General features: G+C 44.0%; 3 protein-coding genes across 3 annotated transcripts in view; 1 reads left to right on the top strand and 2 right to left on the bottom strand.

Moving 5' to 3' along the window:
* Positions 1-4,167, bottom strand: part of LOC148064616 (heme-binding protein 1-like) — an 8,950-nt gene extending 4,783 nt beyond the window's left edge. Inside the window, exon 1 of the mRNA XM_087809818.1 lies at positions 4,090-4,167. Within this exon, the coding sequence (XP_087665944.1) occupies positions 4,090-4,167 (78 nt within the window). The remainder of the gene's footprint in view (positions 1-4,089) is intronic.
* A 387-nt stretch (positions 4,168-4,554) lies between these two features.
* On the bottom strand, positions 4,555-7,076 carry fmc1 (formation of mitochondrial complex V assembly factor 1). The gene is made up of 2 exons (XM_087809432.1): positions 6,937-7,076; positions 4,555-4,848 (listed from the first exon to the last, which is right to left on the bottom strand). The coding sequence occupies exons 1-2, from the start codon at positions 7,063-7,065 to the stop codon at positions 4,645-4,647; spliced, it is 333 nt and encodes a 110-aa protein (XP_087665558.1). The 5' UTR covers positions 7,066-7,076; the 3' UTR covers positions 4,555-4,644.
* A 2,612-nt stretch (positions 7,077-9,688) lies between these two features.
* Positions 9,689-22,500, top strand: part of grin2ba (glutamate receptor, ionotropic, N-methyl D-aspartate 2B, genome duplicate a) — a gene marked incomplete in the record, with an annotated part of 101,013 nt that continues 88,201 nt past the window's right edge. Inside the window, 5 exon segments of the mRNA XM_087809912.1 lie at positions 9,689-9,764; positions 11,595-12,356; positions 12,699-12,918; positions 20,437-20,538; positions 21,549-21,650. Of these exon segments, the coding sequence (XP_087666038.1) occupies positions 21,624-21,650 (27 nt within the window).

The raw sequence follows: 22,500 nt of genomic DNA, 5'->3' as shown, positions 1-22,500 counted from the left end.
GTTTATCTGTCTGCTCACCTGTCTGTTTGTCTGCTCACCTGTCTGTTTGTCTGTTCACCTGTCTGCTCACCTGTCTGTCCACCTGTCTGTCCACCTGTCTGTCCACCTGTCTGCTCACCTGTCTGCTCACCTGTCTGTTTGTCTGTTCACCTGTCTGCTCACCTGTCTGTCCACCTGTCTGCTCACCTGTCTGCTCACCTGTCTGTTTGTCTGTTCACCGGTCTGTTTGTCTGTCCACCTGTCTGCTCACCTGTCTGCTCACCTGTCTGTTTGTCTGTTCACCGGTCTGTTTGTCTGTTCACCTGAATGTTTATCTGTCTGCTCACCTGTCTGCTCACCTGTCCGTTCACCCGTCCGTTCACCTGTCTGTTAATATGTCTGCTCACCTGTCTGCTCACCTGTCTGTTTCATTGTGTGTTCACCGGTCTGTTTATCTGTCCGTTCACATGTCTGTTTATCTGTCTTTTCACCCGTTTGTTAATCTGTCTGTCTGTTCACCTTTCCGTTTGTCTTTTCACCTGTCTGTTCACCTGTCTGTTAATCTGTCTGTTAATATGTCTGCTCACCTGTCTGTTCACCTGTCTGTTAATATGTTTGCTCACCTGTCCGTTCACCTGTCTGTTAATCTGTCTGTCTGTCTGTTCACCTGTCCGCTCACCTGTCTGTTTGTCTGTCTGTTCAGTTATTTTTAGATTAAATTAAATCTAAATTATAGTCGAAACGATGAACGAGGGATGAAGGACGTCAAGAGAGAATCCTTCGGAGTAACAGAGATAATAATATGACGATAGAGATCAGACCAAACATCAGCTTTAAAAGCTGCTGGAGTCACTGTATCCTCTCATCCCCAGTCATCTCCAGGATTCAATTGTTCCTTTGGCTGCGGAGGACGTAGCGACTGCTGCCATCTAGAGGCCGGAGGTTTAATGGCAACACAAAGATGAACAAACTCCACGAATATATTTTCTTAATTCAAATAATCGAATGATTTTATTTGAATAACAATGTATCGAAGTATAAACTATATATAAAAAAAACATGATTTAGTCTCAGGTCCGTTCTGGACTCGTGACCTCAGATCTGACCCTGGAACAGCAGATGAAGTGGGTCAGGTGTCGCCTCGGAGCTCTGTGATTGGTCAGCAGAGTGTCAGATGCCGAGGTCAGCGCTTGTTAAAAACCTAATTGGGAGGAGGGTCTTTGGGGGGCTGAGGACATGTGTAGGTCACCCCTCCTCACCCCTCCTCACCCCTCCTCACCCTCCTCACCCTCCTCACCCCTCCTCACCCTCCTCACCCCTCCTCACCCCTCCTCACCCCTCCTCACCCTCCTCACCCCTCCTCACCCCTCCTCACCCTCCTCACCCCTCCTCACCCCTCCTCACCCCTCCTCACCCTCCTCACCCTCCCTCACCCTCCTCACCCCCCTCACCCTCCTCACCCTCCTCACCCCTCCTCACCCCTCCTCACCCCTCCTCACCCCTCCTCACCCCTCCTCATCCCTCCTCACCCCTCCTCACCCTCCTCATCCCTCCTCACCCTCCTCACCCCTCCTCACCCTCCTCACCCTCCTCACCCCTCCTCACCCCTCCTCACCCTCCTCACCCTCCTCACCCTCCTCACCCTCCTCACCCCTCCTCACCCTCCTCACCCTCCTCACCCTCCTCACCCCCCCCTCTGACATCAGGCTCTAGTGTCACCTCAGCTGGTCAGTGGATCACAGCAGGAATCTGAGCTCACACACGCTTCACCGGACTCTCTCTCCAGAACCGGGTCAGGTAGCCAGAACCCCGGGGCCGGACACTCGAGCACAAAGAGAGGGAGAGAGGGAGAGAGGGAGAGAGGGAGAGAGAGAGAGCGAGAGAGAGAGAGGGAGGCGATCTCTCGACCCGATATTCTCTGGTCCACGCCGTAACCACGTTACCGTCTCACCGCGACTCCGAGGAACAGACTCGCGATGACGTTTAATCTGGTTTGCAGCAGGAAACTCAATCAGCGCCGACCCGAGGCCCGGAGCGCCTGATGTACTGACAATGATGCCACTGCGTTCATCTGGTTCAGGGTCGCGGGAGCACGTCCCAGCTACTCGGGGAGGGGCCCGGACGAGTCTCTGATAGTAAAACCTGGTCTTTCACCTCAGAAAAGAATAAAATGTCAACCATGACACACAAGATGACGCACAACATGAAACAACACACCCTCACTGGAACACACTTGTTACATGTGTGTTATTACACACACACGTAGTTTTACAATGTTAATACAAACACAAATATTCAAATACAGAAAGAGACAGAAAAGTGTTTTATAAAACATGTACACACACACACACACACACACACACACACACACACACACACACACCCCCCCCCCCCACACACACACACACACACACACACACACCACTTTAACACAACATCACACGTGAGTGAACAAACACAAGACATACAGTAAACACACAACATCAATATTTAGTCACATACACACAGGTGGTAAAAACAGCAGAAGAGTGAGACACCAAAGTAGTAAGCCACTAAAATAGTGAGACAGCAGAAGAGTAAAACACTAAAATAGTTAGATGAAAAAAGAGTGAGACACTAAAGTAGTGAAATACTAAAAGAGTGAAACACTAAAATAATAAGATGGCAAATGAGTGAGACACTAAAATAGTGAGATAGTAGAAAAGTGAGACACTAAAATAGTGACATAAAAGAAGAGTGAGGCACTAAAGTAGTTAGATAGAAAAAGAGTGAGACACTTAAATAGTGAGATAGCAGAAGAGTGAGACACTCAAGTAGTGACATAACAGAAAAGTGAGACACTAAAGTAGTGTGATAGCAGAAGAGTGAGACACTAAATTAGTGAGATAGCAGAAGAGTGAGACACTAAAGTAGTGAGATAGCAGAAAAGTGAGACACTAAAATAGTGAGATAGCAGAAGAGTGAGACACTAAAATAGTGAGATAACAGAAGAGTGAGACACTAAAATAGTGAGATAGAAGAAGATTGAGATACTAGAATATTACGATAGCAGAAGAGTGAGACACTAAAATAGTGAGATAGAAGAAGATTGAGATACTAGAATATTACGATAGCAGAAGAGTGAGACACTTAAATAGTTAGATAGAAAAATAGTGAGATTCTACAATATTGAGATGGCAGAAGAGTGAGACACTAAAATAGTGACACAAAAGAAGAGTGAAGCACTAAAGTAGTGAGATAGCAGAGTGAGACACTTAAATAGTGAGATAGCAGAAGAGTGACACACTAAAATAGTGAGATAACAGAAGAGTGAGACACTAAAATAGTGAGATAGAAGAAGATTGAGATACTAGAATATTAAGATAGCAGAAGAGTGAGACACTACAATAGTGAGATAGCAGAAGAGTGAGACACTTAAATAGTGAGATAGCAGAAGAGTGAGACACTAAAATACTGAGATAGCAGAAGAGTGAGGTACTAGAATATTAAGATAGCAGAAGAGTGAGACACTTAAATAGTTAGATAGAAAAAGAGTGAGATACTATAATATTTAGATAGCAGAAGAGTGAGACACTAAAATACTGAGATAGCAGAAGAGTGAGATACTAGAATATTAAGATAGCAGAAGAGTGAGACACTTAAATAGTTAGATAGAAAAAGAGTGAGATACTATAATATTTAGATAGCAGAAGAGTGAGACACTAAAATACTGAGATAGCAGAAGAGTGAGATACTAGAATATTAAGATAGCAGAAGAGTGAGATACTAGAATATTAAGATAGCAGAAGAGTGAGACACTAAAATACCGAGATAGCAGAAGAGTGAGAAACATGGATAAATGGATATTTTTTCCCAGTTTTTTACTCTTCCACTATATGACTCTTCTGCTGTCTCACTCTTCTATCTCACCATTTTAGAGAGTAGGGCAGTAGATGAGTGAGACACCAAAAGAACACTTTAAGGGTGAAACACACCCAAAGAGTGATACTGTACGAGAGTGAGACAACCAGAAAAAACCCCCACTGTAGAGTGAAAGAGTAGGAAAGCGAGACAGAAAAAGTGAGACATGAACGGTGTGAGACGGCAGAAGAGTGAGACAGTGACTCTCACCTTGGTCTCGGTGCTGAGGAGTTTGTATTCCGTCTCCTCCGTGCTCCCGAAGAGGGAGTTCTTGATCATCCCGAACATCTCGAGCCGAGACTCTCACAGTCGTGTCCTGGGAGGCGAGCGTCGTCTCTGCTGTGAGTCGAGACATCAGCGCTCGCTGTCCAGAGTCTCCTCCCCCTCCTCCCCCGACCCTCCCCCTCCTCCCCCGAACGCTCTCTCCTTTCGCCCTTTTCACCTCCAAACCTTCAGTTCCAGCAGAAGTGGGACATCGCGTTGACAGCCAGCGCCCGGATCTTCACGGCCCGTTACCTTCACGAGTCCTGGTCCGCGTGAGTCCGACCTCCTGGTCCTCGCTCAGCATCCTTACATGTAGACCGGGACCAGGAGGTCTGATCCGAAACCCACCGGGGACCCGAATCAACAAGCTACCACCGCACTCTGGCTCAGGAACGTCGAGAGACACACGTGTCAAAAAAACAAAAACACTTTATTGTGGTCAAGGCAAAGACTTCTGGGTAATGAAAGCATCAAATGTCCTCGTGCTCCGCTCCACGTCTCTCACTTCTCCCAGCCCTTCCCCCCCGGCTGCGAGGGCAGGCGCAGCCCGACCAGCGCCGCCGTCTGCTCGCGGCTGCGCTCGCCCCGGCCGTGGTACTGGTCGTGCAGGATCTGGTGGTTCCGGGTGGAGGCCAGGAGACACAGGTAGGTGTGCGAGGAGTGGAGCGCCTCCTGCTGGGCGCGGCAGTACCTGTCGCCCGTCACCTGCCAGAGAAAATAGTCATAAATCTCTTGTTTTTTCACTCATTTATTCGCAGTTTCCTTCCAATATTTCAATATATTTTATTGTTTCTTTTCACAGCCAAACTCTGGATGATGTTAAATATTTAATCTTCAAGATCTGAAGTCTTTGTGCGAAAGACTAAAAAGTAAACTTTACAATATCAGCTGAAATATAAAGAAAATAAAGATAAACGAGGATAAAAATGACATTTTAATCTCAAATTATTAACTTTGTATGAACGTTTTTTTTTTAAAACAAGATTATAAAAACAATCATATTTTAATTTAAGATTTAAAATGGTTTATATTTCAAATATAATTAAGTTGAAATATATTGTTGACATATAAATAAAATAAATCATTATTATTATCTAAAAGGTTATTAAATATTACAAACATTGTAAAGAGAAACATTTAATTATACAATTACCATGAAAAAAAAAACATAAGCATAATTAACAATAATTAGATCATTTAAATGGTTTTAACAGAAATAGAATTAAAACAAATATAAACAGTTAATTAACCACAAAACGAAACATTTTTCAAGTGACTTCACAAGGGCAGGAAAATAAAGGACAGTTGACGATTTTTTGTCGAGAATTAAATGTTATTTTTAGAAATAAGCTCATATGTTGTCAGTTCTTCTCTCCGTAAAAAGGAATATTTTCCCAAGATGTTTACGTTCGAGTGACGGCAGATCTGTTGACACATGAAGTAAACAACTGTTACGCAAGACCAGAGACTTTCCCACCCGGGCGCCCCTCCGTCGCCGCGGGCGGCGAGGGATGGACAGTGGGCGTCGGGTCGAGTCCCTTATAGCAGGGGGGCTCGCATATACGTCGCGGGGGGGCCCGCGGGGCGACCTCGCCGGCCAAGACAAACGCGCAGTGACAAGCGTGGCCGCGAGCCGCATCAGTGACTGCACATCATGTGACCGGAGCGCTGCACTCTGGAGCAGAAGTAATGGAGCTCTGAGCCGATACGCTTTCAGAACGCTCACGCCTCACTGGTGCGGCAGCGCCGGCCGGAGCTCGCCGCCCGGACGGGGACGCCTGCACAGGTGCCTCGGCGGCGGAGGAAACAGTCAAGACGTTAGATTTAATGATGGAGCAAAAGATTGTATCCTAGCAACACACTTTGAGTGTTTTTATTTACACGTCTTAGGTTTGAATTAAACCTTTATTTGTATCCGAACACGACAGTAGATGTCGGATAAGAAGTGAACGTCGCACAACATTATTAACTATATTTAGTTTATTTCTTAGTTTCCAGAATCCATTTAAATAAAATGTATTTATTTTTGTTACCTATGGATTTATAAAGACATGTAAATAAAAAGATCAGATGAAACCTTTGAAGTCTTGTTGATAAAGAAGATATTTGTATTCATTTCAACTTCATGTTTTTTTTTCCTTCTCCCACAAAATACTATTATTATTCATTTTTATTCACAGCCTACGTTTGCGTCTGTGAACACAGCGACACCTAGAGTCCAAGAACCCTCAGCGCATGCGTGGAAACCGAAACAAACTCCTCAAGCGACACTAAAACTTTAAACTCAGGGAAACATTTTTGACACATTTATGCTTTTTCTCGATACAAGAAAAATAAATAAATAAATCGAGCCTCAACGTGTCACTGGAGAAAGCGTATGGAAATAAAAAATAAATAAAGTATAACTTTCAATTGAATCAATGGGAAGTTCATGGAATTATTGCCAAGTGGAACCACGTTTTAATGATTTAAAAGCTACTTTTTTAAAATTTTATTTTACAGTTTTTTTTAAACGTAAATTCTTATGATTTGTGTCTAGTTCTCACACGTTAGCCTAGCTAGTATTGCTAACGTCAGCTAGCTCACCTGTATGCCCTTGTGCATCATTGTACACGTTGTCATTTAAAAACGTAGTTTACCTGCACAAGACAACTTTAATCAAACATTTATATTCAATATTGATGTTTGACGTCATCAATAAATCGAGGTTTAAACGCGAGAAGCTCGTTCTCGTCGTGTTGTTAGCCACACATGCTAATGTCAACAACATAACGGTTTGTGACACAAACTCACCGCGTTCTTACGGAACTGACTCATGACATAGTTGTAGGCGAGAGAGCGTCGGTACTGCTGTCCGTGAGCCGCTCGAAGTTCTCGGATGATTCCTCTACAGACGCGCAGAGGAGACGACACGGCTGCCATCTCTGGTGCAATGTCAGAGGTTCGCCTCTAGATGGCGATGTCACCACTTCTTCCCGATTCAATTCAATTAATTAATTTAACTCGTTATATTTTTGATTAAAACATCGACAAATAAACTCAAAGTTTTACTGGAAGTATAAATAAAAAAAATGTCATCGGTATTATTTGACCGATCAAAAATCAATTAATCGATCGGCACCTGTAGAACGTCGTGACGTCACGGGATTGTGCGACGCAGGTATTGATTCTTCAACAATTATTTGAACATTTAATTTAGTTTCCGTAGCTTTAAAGCCATGATGTGGAGGATTAGATTTAAAAAAATTAAAAAAGAGTAAATAAAAAAAATGTATCTCCTGAAAGCTAATTAGCATTACTCAGGCTAACAAACATGCTAACGACAGGAGTGTGTCTGGCGATGATCGATAAATATCTTTGATAAACGACGACATGGATCGAACTGAGGAAACACCACAGGTGTGCAGCGGTTACAAGTCACAGGTAAGTCCATGGAAAAGTAGAAAATAACATAATTTGAGTTTTTAATAGTGATTGACAGTGTTTTTGACGCTAAAATGAGCAGAAACTTCTAGAAATAATGATATAAATATTAGAGGAGATTAAACACAAAATGAAGGATTAGTTAAACGACTTCAAAACTAAGAACTAAAACAATTTAACCCTAGAAAATATTCTAAAAATAACTATTTTCACGTCTCTAACCCAGTGGGAAATCGTCCATTTTAGAAATAAAGTGAATGAGAGTAATTTAAAGAAACGTTAACATGAATTTGAACATATTAAACATTGAAATAAAATAAGAAATAATATTACAAAAATAATCCTCAGTAGCAAAAATGATTAACTCACGAATACATCTTCATTAATCATCTTTATAAATCTAATAATTAAAAGGTAAAATAATAAAACTCAAGAAGGATGTGTCTCGCCTGCAGTTCATACAAAACTCTGCAGCCAGAATTCCGAGCCGCTCTAGTAGAAGAACTCACATTTCTCCTTCAAACTCTTAACTAGTTTCTTTCAGGATCAACTTTAAAATTCTGTTTCTTACTTTCAGATCTATTCATGGTCAGACCTTCCATCAGTGATCTGATCCAGACTTACACCCCAGCTCGGGCTCTGAGGTCTGTGGATCAGAATCTACTGATGGTTCCTGAACACGGTTCAGGACCAGAGGAGAGAAATCCTTCCAGACTGTTGCTTAGGAGCAACCATGTCTGTGTTTGATGATCTACTGACTCCTTAAGAAACATATTTTATTTGAGCTTTTCCTTGATTCTCTGAGACTCTTGTAAGTAAGTAAGTAATTTTTATTTGTATAGCGCTTTTCCAGACCAGGGTCACAAAGCGCTTAAACAATCAAAACAATACTCAAAGTATATACTTTAAAGGTCAAGATAAAACTGATAACACAACAGGAGTTCCAGAAAATCAAGGAAAAGCCTGAACAAATAGAAACGTCTTAAGATGTTTCTTAAAGGAGTCAGTAGATCATCAAACACAGATGTTTCTTAAAGGAGTCAGTAGATCATCAAGAGCAAAGAGAGAGAAGATCGTTCCAAAGCTTAGGAGCAACAGTCTGGAAGGATTTCTCTCCTCTGGTCCTGAGCCGTGTTCAGGAACCATCAGTAGATTCTGATCCACAGACCTCAGAGCCCAAGCTGGGGTGTAAGTCTGGATCAGATCACTGATGGAAGATCTGACCATGAATAGATCTGAAAGTAAGAACCAGAATTTTACAGTTGATCCTGAAAGAAACTGGAAGCCAGTGAAGAGTTTTAAGGACCGGAGAAATGTGAGTTCTTCTACTAGAGCGGCTCAGAATTCTGGCTGCAGAGTTTTGTATGAACTGCAGGCGAGACGATCCTTCTTGTTTAGACATGAAAACAAACTGTTACAATAGTCCAGACGAGAAGAAACAAACGCATGGATTATAAGATCCAGATCATGTTGTGACAACATTTTCCTAAGTTTAGAGATTTTTCTCAGTTGAAGGAAACAGTTTCTGGTCAGTTTTCTTCAGTGTTGAACAAGAGACATGTCTTTATCAAATACAACACCCAGGTTTCTCAGGCTCAGTTTCACAGACTGACCCACAGCAAAAACAATAAAGGACCCAGAACAGAACCTTGAGGGACTCCACACAACAGATCTGCCGTTTGTGTTTGTCTCGGTGTTATCTTGACCTTTTAAGTATATACTTTATTGAGTATTGTTTTGATTGTTTAAGCGCTTTGTGACCCTGGTCTGGAAAAGCTCTACACATATTACTTACTTACCTACAATAAGCTCTTTTATCCATGGGTTCAAAAGTGATTTTGTGTCAAACACGTCTTCAAAAGCCACAGAATCCTCCTCCTCGTCGATGCAGAGACTCGCTGTGATTTAATTAAACCTAAACGCTCTTTAATCAGAACCTGCAGCGAGCGTGGAGCGGCGCCGCACTCCTGCACCGACGGACGCCAAGTCTGCGCTCGGGCGACACGTCCCTGGATTTAACAATGTTTACAAAGACCCGTGTCTCATGAATCCTGCAGGGATTGATCGCCGCATCGACCGGGTCAGGACTGACCGAGGAGCCAAGACTCTTGAGCGACGTCCAAGAGGAGCTTCTGCCCTTGAGGCTCGTCCACCGCAGTGTCCGGCGTGAAGAGACAGCAGCTGACCGCGTGATGGACGTGAGTAGAGCTGTATCAGAGTCAAACTTTACCAGATTTACTTTAACATAAGATCACTTTGATGTCACTTTATTTATTTATTCTCCAACTGAGAGGGACAAGATCTAGTCCGAGTGTCTTCCCGATGACTGAGCTCCTGTGATGTCCAGTCAAACGACTCGTAAAGCAATTTAAAAAATCAAAGTAAAAAAAATTAAATAATAATAAATAAAAAGTTTTTAACGTTAATCATCCAATTAAATGACTGTAGTAACTGTTTATTAATCAGATACACTTTATTAATCCTCAAAGGATACATTTCTTTTTAGTTGTGTTTGAAGAAAGTGAATATATATACAATATACATCTATATATACACAAGTAGAACAAAATATACAGTTTGTACATTCTATGTAGACATTAGTATAATGTTATATCATGTATTAAATATGTACATTAACGTCACTGTAGACAAAAACTATTGCACTGCTCTATAGTTTAATATGTAGTATGTAAGTACAGTATAAATACGAAATATTCCATTAATTAAAGAATACTATGTGTATTATCAGAATTATTACCAATTCTTACATTTTAAATAACTGATTATTCACAGTAAAACGTTTATTATTTGTGTGTTTGTTATTCTTAAATGTAATCAATGCAGTAATACATTTAGAATAAAGAACATCATGGAAGTACTTTAGTGTTTTTATTGAAATTATGCAGTTTTTTTTAAACATTGAAATGTTTATTTGTATCAATTTAATTTCAAAAATCCAATATTTTCAAATGGAAATAAACATTTCTTTTACATATTTATATTTTAATTCCAGTAAATCCAAAAATACATATTCTAAATTAAAAAGATTTTATTTCGTAGCCTTTTTAATTGAATATATATATATTTCTGTGTAATAGAATAAATACATTTATTTCACATATTTATATTTTAATTCCAGTAAATCCAAAAATAAATATTCTAAATTCAAAAGATTTTATTTCGTGGCCTTTTTAATTGAATATATATATTTCTGTACAATATAATGAATACATTTATTTTACATATTTGAATTCAAGTAAATCCAAAAATAAATATTCAAAATTCAAAAGATATTATTTTGTAGCCATTATAATTGAATACAGTATATATATATATATATTTCTTTGTAATAGAATAAATACATTTATTTTACATATTATATATGAATTCAAGATTATCCAAAAATAAATATTCTAAATTCAAAAGATTTTATTTTGTAGCCTTTTTAATTGAATATATATATTTCTGTGTAATAGAATGAATACATTTATTTTACATATTTATATTTTAATTCAAGTAAATCCAAAAATAAATATTCCTAAATTCAAAAGATTTAATTCGTAGCCTTTTTTATTGAATATATATATATATATATTTCTGTGTAATAGAATGAATACATTTATTCTACATATTTATATTTTAATTTAAGTAAATCCCCCAAAAAATATTCAGAAGATTTTATTTCTTTGCCATTTTAATTGAATATATATATTTCTGTGTAATAGAATGAATACATTATTTTACATATTTATATTTTAATTCAAGTAAATCCAAAAATTAATATTCTAAATTCAAAAGATTTAATCCATAGCCTTTTTAATTGAATATATATATATATTTCTGTACAACGGAATGAATACATTTCTTTTACAAGTAATAGTTTGAGACTCTTGTAATGAAACAATACATTTCGTAAAGTCAATATTCTTTAACGTGTTCCCTTTTATATTGAGTATAAAAATGTTGTTTTAAAAATATTCAATTCATTGTTCAGATGATGATTAAACTTAATTAAATCAAACCTCTAGATCGATGCCATGATTCGTCCACCAGGAGGCGCCACTCGCTCAGCCGCGCCGAAGCGCCGGTGATGTTCCTGGACCCTCTCGCCTCTCCTGACGCCCCCTCCTCTCCTGCATCTCACACTCTGTCAATGAATACTAATGCAGCGAGCGGGCCCACCTCTTCTTCCCTCCCATCCTCCGGCGTGCAAGGGGCGGAGGCGCGAGCGCGAGCGCTCAGTATCTGGCGAGGCGGCGAGAGCTGGACTTGTGGCCCCCCCTGGTGCCTCCTCACTCCTGGTCCTGGGCTGCAACAATGTGTCACCTGTGCGAGCGGCGGCAGACCTGAGGGGGTAACGCCTGCGCCCCCCTCTCTCTCTCTCTCCTGGATGGGCAGTGATCCCGGGCGGCAGAGGCGAGCCACGAGCGAAGGCGGGCGAGGACGGGGACCCGCTGGCGAGAGCCGAGCCCCCCTTCCACGGCGAGACCGGCGACGACGGAGGCCACTGGAGTATTCGCTTTCCTCTTCCGTTTTCTGTTCTTCTTCTTCCTCATCGCGCTGCTGGGGGGGGCGCTGCCGTGTCCCCTGCTGGCGCTGTCGCTGCTCTGCCTGCTCATCTACTTCGCCATCTACCTGCTCAACAATTTCTGATTTTTGATCCTTCGCCGCCGCCGCCGCCGAACCCCCTCCTCCTGCACTCGCCGTCCCCCCGGTAACTTTGGCCACTTCTGATTTTCGATTTCCATCTCCTCCCTCATGCATCTCGGGGCGATCCCTCGCTCTCGTAGGTAGGTCTTTTGTCTCCGAAACACACCTTGACGGAGACCCTCCTCATGACATCATCACCATGTGACCGCCTTCACCTCAGACCCGTCGTGTCGGTTCCGCAGTTCTTTCCTGTTTTTTTTTTTTTTGTCATGCGAGCGGATTGATGGAGTGTTCGATCACTCCTCCGCCTTCTCTCTCTTTCTCTCTCTCTCTCTCTCTTCTGTCGCTCAGAGCTGTCACCTGCAGGACATCTCATCCCTCCATCCATCGTCGTGAAGTTCTCACCTTCATCTCCTGGTGGTGTCTCCTTCCATGTCCACTCGTCTCCTCCGCGAAGGAGACCTAACGCCTCTTCTGTCCAGAGGATGGAGCGGCTCGCCGTCAGGACCTTCTGGATTTAGCCGTTTTCCCGTGGAATTACTCTTTGGAACTTCCCTCACTTTTTTCTCGATGGAGCGCCGCCGAGGGTCTCGCGTCCCGCCGCCGAGGCTCAGCGGGATTTGAGTCTCGCGTGGGATTAAAGGACCCGGTTCTCGCATCCCGACGGTTTCCCCTCGGAAGGTTCTGGTGCCGAAGAGAAGGGTGAGTCGGTGACACGCTCTGTTGTGCGTTCAATTATGTATGTTGTGTTCTCGCCGAGGGCGGAAAGTGTTGTTGACGGTTCAGAGCCGGAGTCGGTACTTGTTCGGTTCAGTTCACCGGGACCTGCTGGACCCGCTGGACCGGATCCAGCGAAGGGAGACGAATCGAGGTCTTGAAACACAAGGAACGTGAGCGAAGGAGGCTTGAAATGGACAAAAATAGGCTCAAAAATACTCAAATTGTGTAAATACTTCAACGATTCAACCCGAGCAGAAATATTCTCAATGAAATTTCGGTGTAAAAGTAATAAATTCAGTGAAAAGAAAATCTAAATTATATAAAAATACAGATTAAAAAAGGTATTTTAACATGAATACGAGAATCCTCGGTTCCACAAATGTATTTACTCGTAAACATGTTTACTTTTAGATTCTAAATACTTAAAGACTACTTATACTTTATTATGTAATACTTGTATATAAAATGAAACCTCCTGAAGTCGTCGAGGAACGACATAAATTGCATGAAAAACTAAAGGTGAGTCCAAACAACATATAATCCATAAAATCCATGAACTATAAAAAAGAGTAAATCATCGTAGTTTTACTTACAAAATACAAAGAATGGACGACGTTAGGAAATCAAATAATAACCAAACAACATCACGTAAGGCCACATCATGATCAGGTGGTCATAATGAAACGGCCGCTCATGATAGAGCAGCCGGTCATAATGAAGCGGTCGAACCAACATGGAGTCTATCAAATCAATGCGCGATCAATAAAGTCATCCACGTGAGGCGACTAACTGCCCTTTTCTCTCCGCAATCCTTCTAATCTGCTTTTATTCCCAAGAATGATTAATATGGGATATAATCTCTCTCTCTCTCCCTCGCTCGCCCGGCGGCTCCGACCCGTCTCCCTCTGATTAGCTGCTATCAGCGGCGCCGGAGAGAGCGCTCGTCCATCAACGTCTTCGCGCCCCAACATCGGCGCCCGAGAAGAGTTTTTTAAATTCATGACGAGGAGCCTTGACTTACGTCGGGGTCCGGTTCTCGAGTGAATGGAAAAGATCGGTTCGGACGGCGATCGCTGCGGAAGTCCTGGGTCGTACCCGGACGACACCGGTATCGGTGGAAAGCTCTGGTTCTGGGGCTGTACGATGACCTTTGAACCTTACGAATATAATGAACTCGGGAAGAGTTGCTGACCCTGAACGCACGTGAACTTCTACTCGTCAGATGATCCAGATCCAGTCCCCGTGGACCCGATGAATAAATAAACTTTATTGATGATTATTAAGATTTCATGAACACTTTAAAACAAACTGTTGGACAAACGTCTCTCCTGAGATCAACAAAACATCTATTTCAGAGCAGATCTAAATAAAGCCTGATCCAGGACCCTGGACAGCTCTCCTGACAAACATGAGACGAATGAGTCGTTTTTTATCGTGAAAAAAACCCATAAAACACACGTTCGACACAAAAGGTTTTCATTCAAGAGTCGCGTCCAGATTTATGACGACATTAAAGACGCACGCACACACGCACACACACACACACACACACACACACACACGCACACACACAGTGTGTGGCTGCGGAATGTCACCGAAATGAAAGTAAATATTTCTCAATTTTCGGGTTCAGTTGAATGTTTTTCGTGGTTCGTTTGAAGCACACGGGTCGTCGCGAGGTCACGGGAGAGGATGTCGACGGTGGTCATGTGACCCGAGTGCGTCACGTTCTGAGCGATCTGATTGGCTCGGCCGTGCGTCGATGGATACGCTTGAGCTTTCTCTCAAATCGCATATTTGCGTACTTGAACTTGTTTTTTAGCACTACATTGAGCACTACATTTCACACACTTAGAATTGAGACGCACTTCATAAGTTACTTTATATATATATGTATATACATATACTACATATACTTCCAGGTGTATTTTTGGCAGCAGTACGAGGACGACACGTCTTCGCCGCTGATACCGGCGTAAATATCTCTCCAATATTTCTCATTATTGTGTGATTGCTAGGAAGCATTCATTGTGTGAATGCTAGGAAGCATTCATTGTGTGAATGCTAGGAAGCATATTCATCACACAATTGAGATCCTGTTTTCTTCTGACCTGTACTTTGTGCCGCTTCTCCTCCCACAAATTTTATCCGATTTGAACCGTTCATTATTTTATCAATTCAGCTCGTTTCCGAAATGCGGGCTTTGTTCTAGCTTTCTTTTATCTCTTCCACTCTTTCTTTTATTACTACTTTTCTACCCCATTCATTTCAATGGGAGAAATCTTCTTATACTTTTACTACTAATTCTACTACTACTTCCAATACTACTTCTACTACTAATACTACTACTACTTTTCCTTTTCTACTACTTCTACTACTACTTCCAATACTACTTCTACTTCCAATACTACTTCTACTTCTAATAATACTACTACTTATAATTTTACTACTAATTCTACTACTACTTCCACTACTACTTCTACTACTTCTACTACTACTACTAATTCTACTACTACTTCTACTTCTACTTCTACTTTTACTACTAATTCTACTACTACTTCCAATACTACTTCTACTACTAATACTACTACTACTTCTACTTGTACTACTAATTCTACTACTACTTCAAATACTACTTCTACTACTAATACTAGTACTACTTATACTTTTACTACTACTTCCACTACTATTCTACTACTACTTGTACTTTTACTACTTATTCTACTACTATTTCCACTACTACTAATACTACTTCTACTTTTACTACTAATTCTACTACTACTTCTAATACTAATACTACTTCTAATGTTACTACTAATTTAACTAAAACTTTTAATATTCTACTAGTTCTACTTTTACTACTAATTCCACTTCTTCTACTTTAACTACTAATTCCACTAAAACTTCCATTAATACTTCTACTACTGCACAGCAGGGCCAGCATTCACACTGCAATTTTTCTGGAAATGATCTCTCTAGTTAACCAAACGTGCTGCCAGCAGGTGGCGATCGTGTTCCTACAGCTGGTTGAAATCCTCCTTAAATAGTAGTAGAAGAAGAAGCTGTCGTGTCATTTCCTGTTAGTGTGTAGCAGCAGAGTTTGATTTGAGACATTCTATCTGTGGAAGACTAGTTACTAGTTAGTACGTACTCTATCCTGATGATACTAACTTCTAGTATACTAAGAGAAGTATTTGGACGACGATTAAAGTCATCAGGAAGTGAAGCAATGAAGTGAACTTGTTTTATTTTGAACCGAACCGTCGACAGAACCAGAAGAAACTGAACTCCTGACGACACGACGCTCGCCTGGCAACAGATCGCAGCTGAATCCAGAGGCCGGTGTTAATAAAGCGTAAGAGAAGAAATGAGGGGATGAATAAAAGATGAGAGCCTGTAGAATCTGCCGCTAATGTGGCTACAAAAGCTTCTTAACGACGGCCTGATGTTTAATTAAAGTTTCATGGCGTGCATCACGACATCAGAACCTTCACTCCAGCGCCGCAGCTACGAGGCGTCGGGACAAAGACCGTGTTACGCAACAGAACAAAGACCCGGTTCCTGCTGGACCGTTGGATCGATGACGGACCAGAACTGATGTTCTCTTCAGCTCCGGAACAAACTGGTCAGAGCTTCAGAGTTTGTTCAGCGGCTCTGAAGATTATTTGGAGAGAAAACGTTTAAAAAAATGTTCCAGAAACGTGGAAGGAATTTTACCGTCTGTTGATGAGAGACAAGAACGTCCCTCCTGTGACCTCTTGTGACCTCTTGTGACCTCTTGTGACCTCTTGTGACCTCTTGTTACCTCCAGTCGTCCCTCCTGTGACCTTGCACACTCTTGCACACCCTTTCTCACCCTCACACACTCTTGCAAACCCTTTCTCACCCTCAAACACTCTTACACACCCTTTCTCACCCTAACACACTCTTGCACACCCTTTCTCACCCTAACACACTCTTGCACACCCTTTCTCACCCTCACACACTCTTGCACACCCTTTCTCACCCTAACACACTCTTGCACACCCTTTCTCACCCTCACACACTCTTGCACACCCTTTCTCACCCTCACACACTCTTGCACACCCTTTCTCACCCTAACACACTCTTGCACACCCTTTCTCACCCTAACACACTCTTGCACACCCTTTCTCACCCTAACACACTCTTGCACACCCTTTCTCACCCTCACACACTCTTGCACACCCTTTCTCACCCTAACACACTCTTGCACACCCTTTCTCACCCTCACACACTCTTGCACACCCTTTCTCACCCTAACACACTCTTGCACACCCTTTCTCACCCTCACACCCTTTCTCACCCTCACACACTCTTGCACACCCTCGCTCACCCTCACACCCTTTCTCACCCTCACACCCTTTCTCACCCTCACACACTCTTGCACACCCTCGCTCACCCTCACACCCTTTCTCACCCTCACACACTCTTGCACACCCTTTCTCACCCTCACACCCTTTCTCACCCTCACACACTCTTGCACACCCTCGCTCACCCTCACACCCTTTCTCACCCTCACACACTCTTGCACACCCTTTCTCACCCTAACACACTCTTGCACACCCTTTCTCACCCTAACACACTCTTGCACACCCTTTCTCACCCTAACACACTCTTGCACACCCTTTCTCACCCTCACACACTCTTGCACACCCTTTCTCACCCTAACACACTCTTGCACACCCTTTCTCACCCTCACACACTCTTGCACACCCTTTCTCACCCTCACACACTCTTGCACACCCTTTCTCACCCTAACACACTCTTGCACACCCTTTCTCACCCTAACACACTCTTGCACACCCTTTCTCACCCTAACACACTCTTGCACACCCTTTCTCACCCTCACACACTCTTGCACACCCTTTCTCACCCTAACACACTCTTGCACACCCTTTCTCACCCTCACACACTCTTGCACACCCTTTCTCACCCTAACACACTCTTGCACACCCTTTCTCACCCTCACACCCTTTCTCACCCTCACACACTCTTGCAAACCCTTTCTCACCCTCAAACACTCTTGCACACCCTTTCTCACCCTAACACACTCTTGCACACCCTTTCTCACCCTAACACACTCTTGCACACCCTTTCTCACCCTCACACACTCTTGCACACCCTTTCTCACCCTAACACACTCTTGCACACCCTTTCTCACCCTCACACACTCTTGCACACCCTTTCTCACCCTAACACACTCTTGCACACCCTTTCTCACCCTCAAACACTCTTGCACACCCTTTCTCACCCTCACACCCTTTCTCACCCTCACACACTCTTGCACACCCTCGCTCACCCTCACACCCTTTCTCACCCTCACACCCTTTCTCACCCTCACACACTCTTGCACACCCTTTCTCACCCTCACACCCTTTCTCACCCTCACACACTCTTGCACACCCTCGCTCACCCTCACACCCTTTCTCACCCTCACACCCTTTCTCACCCTCACACACTCTTGCACACCCTCGCTCACCCTCACACCCTTTCTCACCCTCACACACTCTTGCACACCCTTTCTCACCCTCACACCCTTTCTCACCCTCACACACTCTTGCACACCCTCGCTCACCCTCACACCCTTTCTCACCCTCACACACTCTTGCACACCCTTTCTCACCCTCACACACTCTTGCACACCCTCACTCACCCTCACACACCCGTACACGCCCTGAGATGTCTCACTCCTTCTCGTGCCCTCACACGCCCTCACACACTGTCACTAGGGTCCGACACTCTTGAGGACTCCAGTCTGTGGGACTCTCAGGACCACGAGGACCTGCTGGAGCAGAAGGTTCTCCGGAGCTCCTGAAGGAAAATCTTCAAAGGCCGAACCCGTCAGGAGACGATCCTGCAGCCGAGGATCCTAAAGAGCCATCAGTGTCGGAGCAGGAAGTCTATGTGGGCCGAGGAGGCCGCTTTGAAAAGTGCGTCTCCATTTTATTGGCAGCGCCGTCACTCGCAGCGAGCGGAATATGGGTCATGATCCGATGCGAAGAGGCTGCTCCATAATTCATCCCGGGCTGATCAAGAGGACGCCATCGACGCCGCGGCGAGATCCTCCCCGAGTAGACGGGACTTCCGAGCGCCCTTGTTCGCGGGACGGTTCGAGGGGAACACGTGGCAGGTGGTTCTGGAGGCGCATCCGAGGCCCGGCGGCGAATTAAAAATGAAGCAACAATCTGTTGCCCCGCAGACACGTGTTTATAATTCATCGACACATTTCCATGAATGATTCATCCTCGCCGAGCATGAGCCTCCACCTCGCGTCCCTCCGCCGCCCCGGTGGACGCGGCGCCGGCGTTATTAGGCGCCATTTATTATTCCTGTGATGGGGTCGACGGAGCGCCTGTTGCTGGATGAAGACGGAGACGATTTAAACGCCACGTTTGAAGATCTTGTATCATTTATGAGGGATCGACGCCGCTGCTGCTTTTATTGCACAACTGACTCGGCTTTTATTGAAGGACTCGACGCCGGCGCGGCTTTATTGTGTTGGTCCGTGTGTGTGTGTGTGTGTGTGTGTGTGTGTGTGTTCTGAAGGATCAAACGGTCGCTTCACTGGTCACTTCTCCGTCCTCCTGGAGACCTTCTTTATAGGTCGAGCCTCACTTGTGTTCGTGGTGGTTTTGACCAGATCGTCGGGTTCAGAGTCGCACAATCGCCCCGAAGCTACACAATAAATGTCGTCCATCCGTTTGATTCGAGGACACAAACGGTGAAACTGAGTCTGAGTCGACCTCATGAATCGTCGTCTTGACTCCTTCCATCTCTTGGTATCTTCTCCGGCTCCTGGCCTTGAACCCAGACTGTTTTGCACACGGCACCGCACCTGAAACACTCCTTCACTCTCCGGTACGAACGGATCATTAGCTTGAACGACAGATGAACCGTCGCAGAAAGTGTGACACACTAATTATCACACCCGCCTCACTTGTGGTGCCAATAAACGGTGAACTCCCACGATGCCTTTCTGCTCCATTTAGCGACGGCAGTGATACGGTACTTAAGTTCTACGTCGACGACCTCTGCGTCGAAGGCTTTGATGGGTCGGCTGGGCGGCAAAGCGTCGCGGAAGCCGTCCGGGTCGACCGGGTCTGTGATCGGGATCACACCTCGTATAAAAATGATGAGTTTGCAAAAGTTCAAATACATCTTTAGATGTTTTAAACAAGTGGAAATACAATTCTGAGCCGCTCTAGTAGGAGAACTCGCATTACTCCGATTCTTAAATCTCTTCACAGGCTGCCAGTTTCTTTCAGGATTTTAACCATGTATTGTTTTTGATTTTTTAAGCGCTTTGTGACCCTGGTCTAGAAAGATCTTTACAAATAACCTTAACTTACTGACTTAAGTCAAGACGATAGTTTCAGTGAAGTTTCCTCGTCGACACGAACTGATTCAATTCTACTGTAAAAAAGTTAAAAGTGAACAAACCGAGACCGTTCGCTTCTAAACTCTGGTCTTCTCCTGCAGGTCCTCCAGACTCGACTCCCTGAGGGGAGCTGAAGACGCTCCCGTGGAGCCCAATCACCCGCCCGGGGCCCCCTTGACCCGTCGAGGGCTTTACCGAACACTGTGAGTCTCCCTTTGATCCTGGTCCCGGTGATCCGGGTCGAGTGTTAATCACGGAACATCTGTACGTGGATCCAGATCCTCTCGTGTCTCGCCTTTACGTTCATCACACGACGACCTTGAGACTCGCTGACGGTCCAGGTGACGACCTCTGTTCACCCGACACGCTCTGACACGAGCCAATCAGGCGACTCCACCGTGTCACGTGACCTCACGCTTGAACACACCATGTTGACGCTCGACTGACGACGATTAGTTTCCTCAGGAATTCATGTTTATTTAATGATTAGAATTAACATTTAAAATGTTGAAACTTTGACTTTTTTATCGACATGTGAATAATTAAATTCAATGTTTTTGTTAAATGAGTTTTTATTAAATAATGGAGTTGAAACATTATTCAAAACAACTTTTTCACCATCATTTTATTATTAAATCCAACAAAAGTAACATTTGTGTTAATTTAGAACATGTACTTGTACGTTATTGGAATATCATTATTGAACTATGTATGTAAAATATATATTTATTTTTTAAATATTAATTTAGTCTTTTAATTCATTTTATTTTCAAGCATTTAAAAACGAATTAATATAATTAGTTACGGTTTCATTTTTTTAAAATAAAATTTGAAAATTAGATCATAGTTTAATATTTCCAAAATAAATCTTATGAATTGACTCAAATATATATATTTAAATTGGTACGGTTTAAATTAAATATAAAAATTAAAGTTTAATTGTGTTTTGTTGAAAATCTTATAATTTTTTAATTGAATTTAATGAAAAAACTGAACAAATTAAAATGTTTTTATACAGAAAATATCAAATACGATTGATTTTAATGATTAAAAATAAAAGTTTCAACATGTTTAAATCATAATATTGTGATGACACTGATGTACGACTTCATATGTTGCATCTGTGCGGTCGGTTGTGTCGTCGGTTGTGTCGTCGGTTGTGTGGTCAGTTGTGTGTCCTCGCTCCGGGACTAATTGGACTCTGTGTGGACAGTTGGGCGTCCCTCAGTCCGAGGCTATGAGAGGGCGAGAGGACCCGTCACCATCATGCTGCTTCTGAGACCAGGGGATGAGTCTTGGGCCGGCAGAACACAAGGTAAGACTCACCTGCACCAGTGTGTGTGTGTGTGTGTGTGTGAGAGGAAGTGATGGATGGTCCGGAACCTTCTCCCGCTCTATCTGCCGCCGGCGCCGCTCACGGGTCAGGATTACGGTTCAAGGTGGAGCCGCAGACAAACGCTCTAATCCTGCCTTTTTTCAGCGGCGTGTTCTGATCGATGACACGCCTCAGCGGGCGCTCGTCCAGTCGCTCGTCCAGTCGCTCGTCCAGCCGCTCGTCCAGTCGCTCGTCCAGTCCCTCGTCCAGTCCCTCGTCCAGTCGCTCGTCCAGTCGCTCGTCCAGTCGCTCGTCCAGTCGCTCGTCCAGTCGCTCATCCAGCCGCTCGTCCAGTCCCTCGTCCAGTCCATCGTCCAGTCGCTCGTCCAGCCGCTCGTCCAGTCGCTCGTCCAGTCGCTCGTCCAGTCGCTCGTCCAGCCGCTCGTCCAGCCGCTCGTCCAGTCCCTCGTCCAGTCCATCGTCCAGTCGCTCGTCCAGTCCATCGTCCAGTCGCTCGTCCAGTCCCTCGTCCAGTCCCTCGTCCAGCCGCTCGTCCAGCCGCTCGTCCAGTCGCTCGTCCAGTCGCTCGTCCAGTCGCTCGTCCAGCCGCTCGTCCAGCCGCTCGTCCAGTCCCTCGTCCAGTCCATCGTCCAGTCGCTCGTCCAGTCCATCGTCCAGTCGCTCGTCCAGTCCCTCGTCCAGTCCCTCGTCCAGCCGCTCGTCCAGCCGCTCGTCCAGCCGCTCGTCCAGTCGCTCGTCCAGTCCCTCGTCCAGTCCCTCGTCCAGTCCCTCGTCCAGCCGCTCGTCCAGCCGCTCGTCCAGCCGCTCGTCCAGTCCCTCGTCCAGTCCC

Source organism: Callionymus lyra, chromosome 15 (genome assembly GCF_982586985.1).
Source record: "Callionymus lyra chromosome 15, fCalLyr1.hap1.1, whole genome shotgun sequence".
NCBI lineage: Eukaryota > Metazoa > Chordata > Actinopteri > Syngnathiformes > Callionymidae > Callionymus > Callionymus lyra.
The sequence above is the reverse complement of the archived record's forward strand: the minus strand, read 5'-3'. Positions and strand labels throughout refer to the sequence as shown.

What these genes read in the sequence shown, in the direction of transcription:
- fmc1 (XM_087809432.1), bottom strand. Translation starts at nt 7,065, where the DNA reads ATGGCAGCCGTGTCGTCTCCTCTGCGCGTCTGTAGAGGAATCATCCGA. An exon ending in GTCAGTTCCGTAAGAACGCG is followed by an intron (nt 4,849 to 6,936) that starts GTGAGTTTGTGT and finishes TTTCTCTGGCAG; the next exon opens with GTGACGGGCGACAGGTACTG.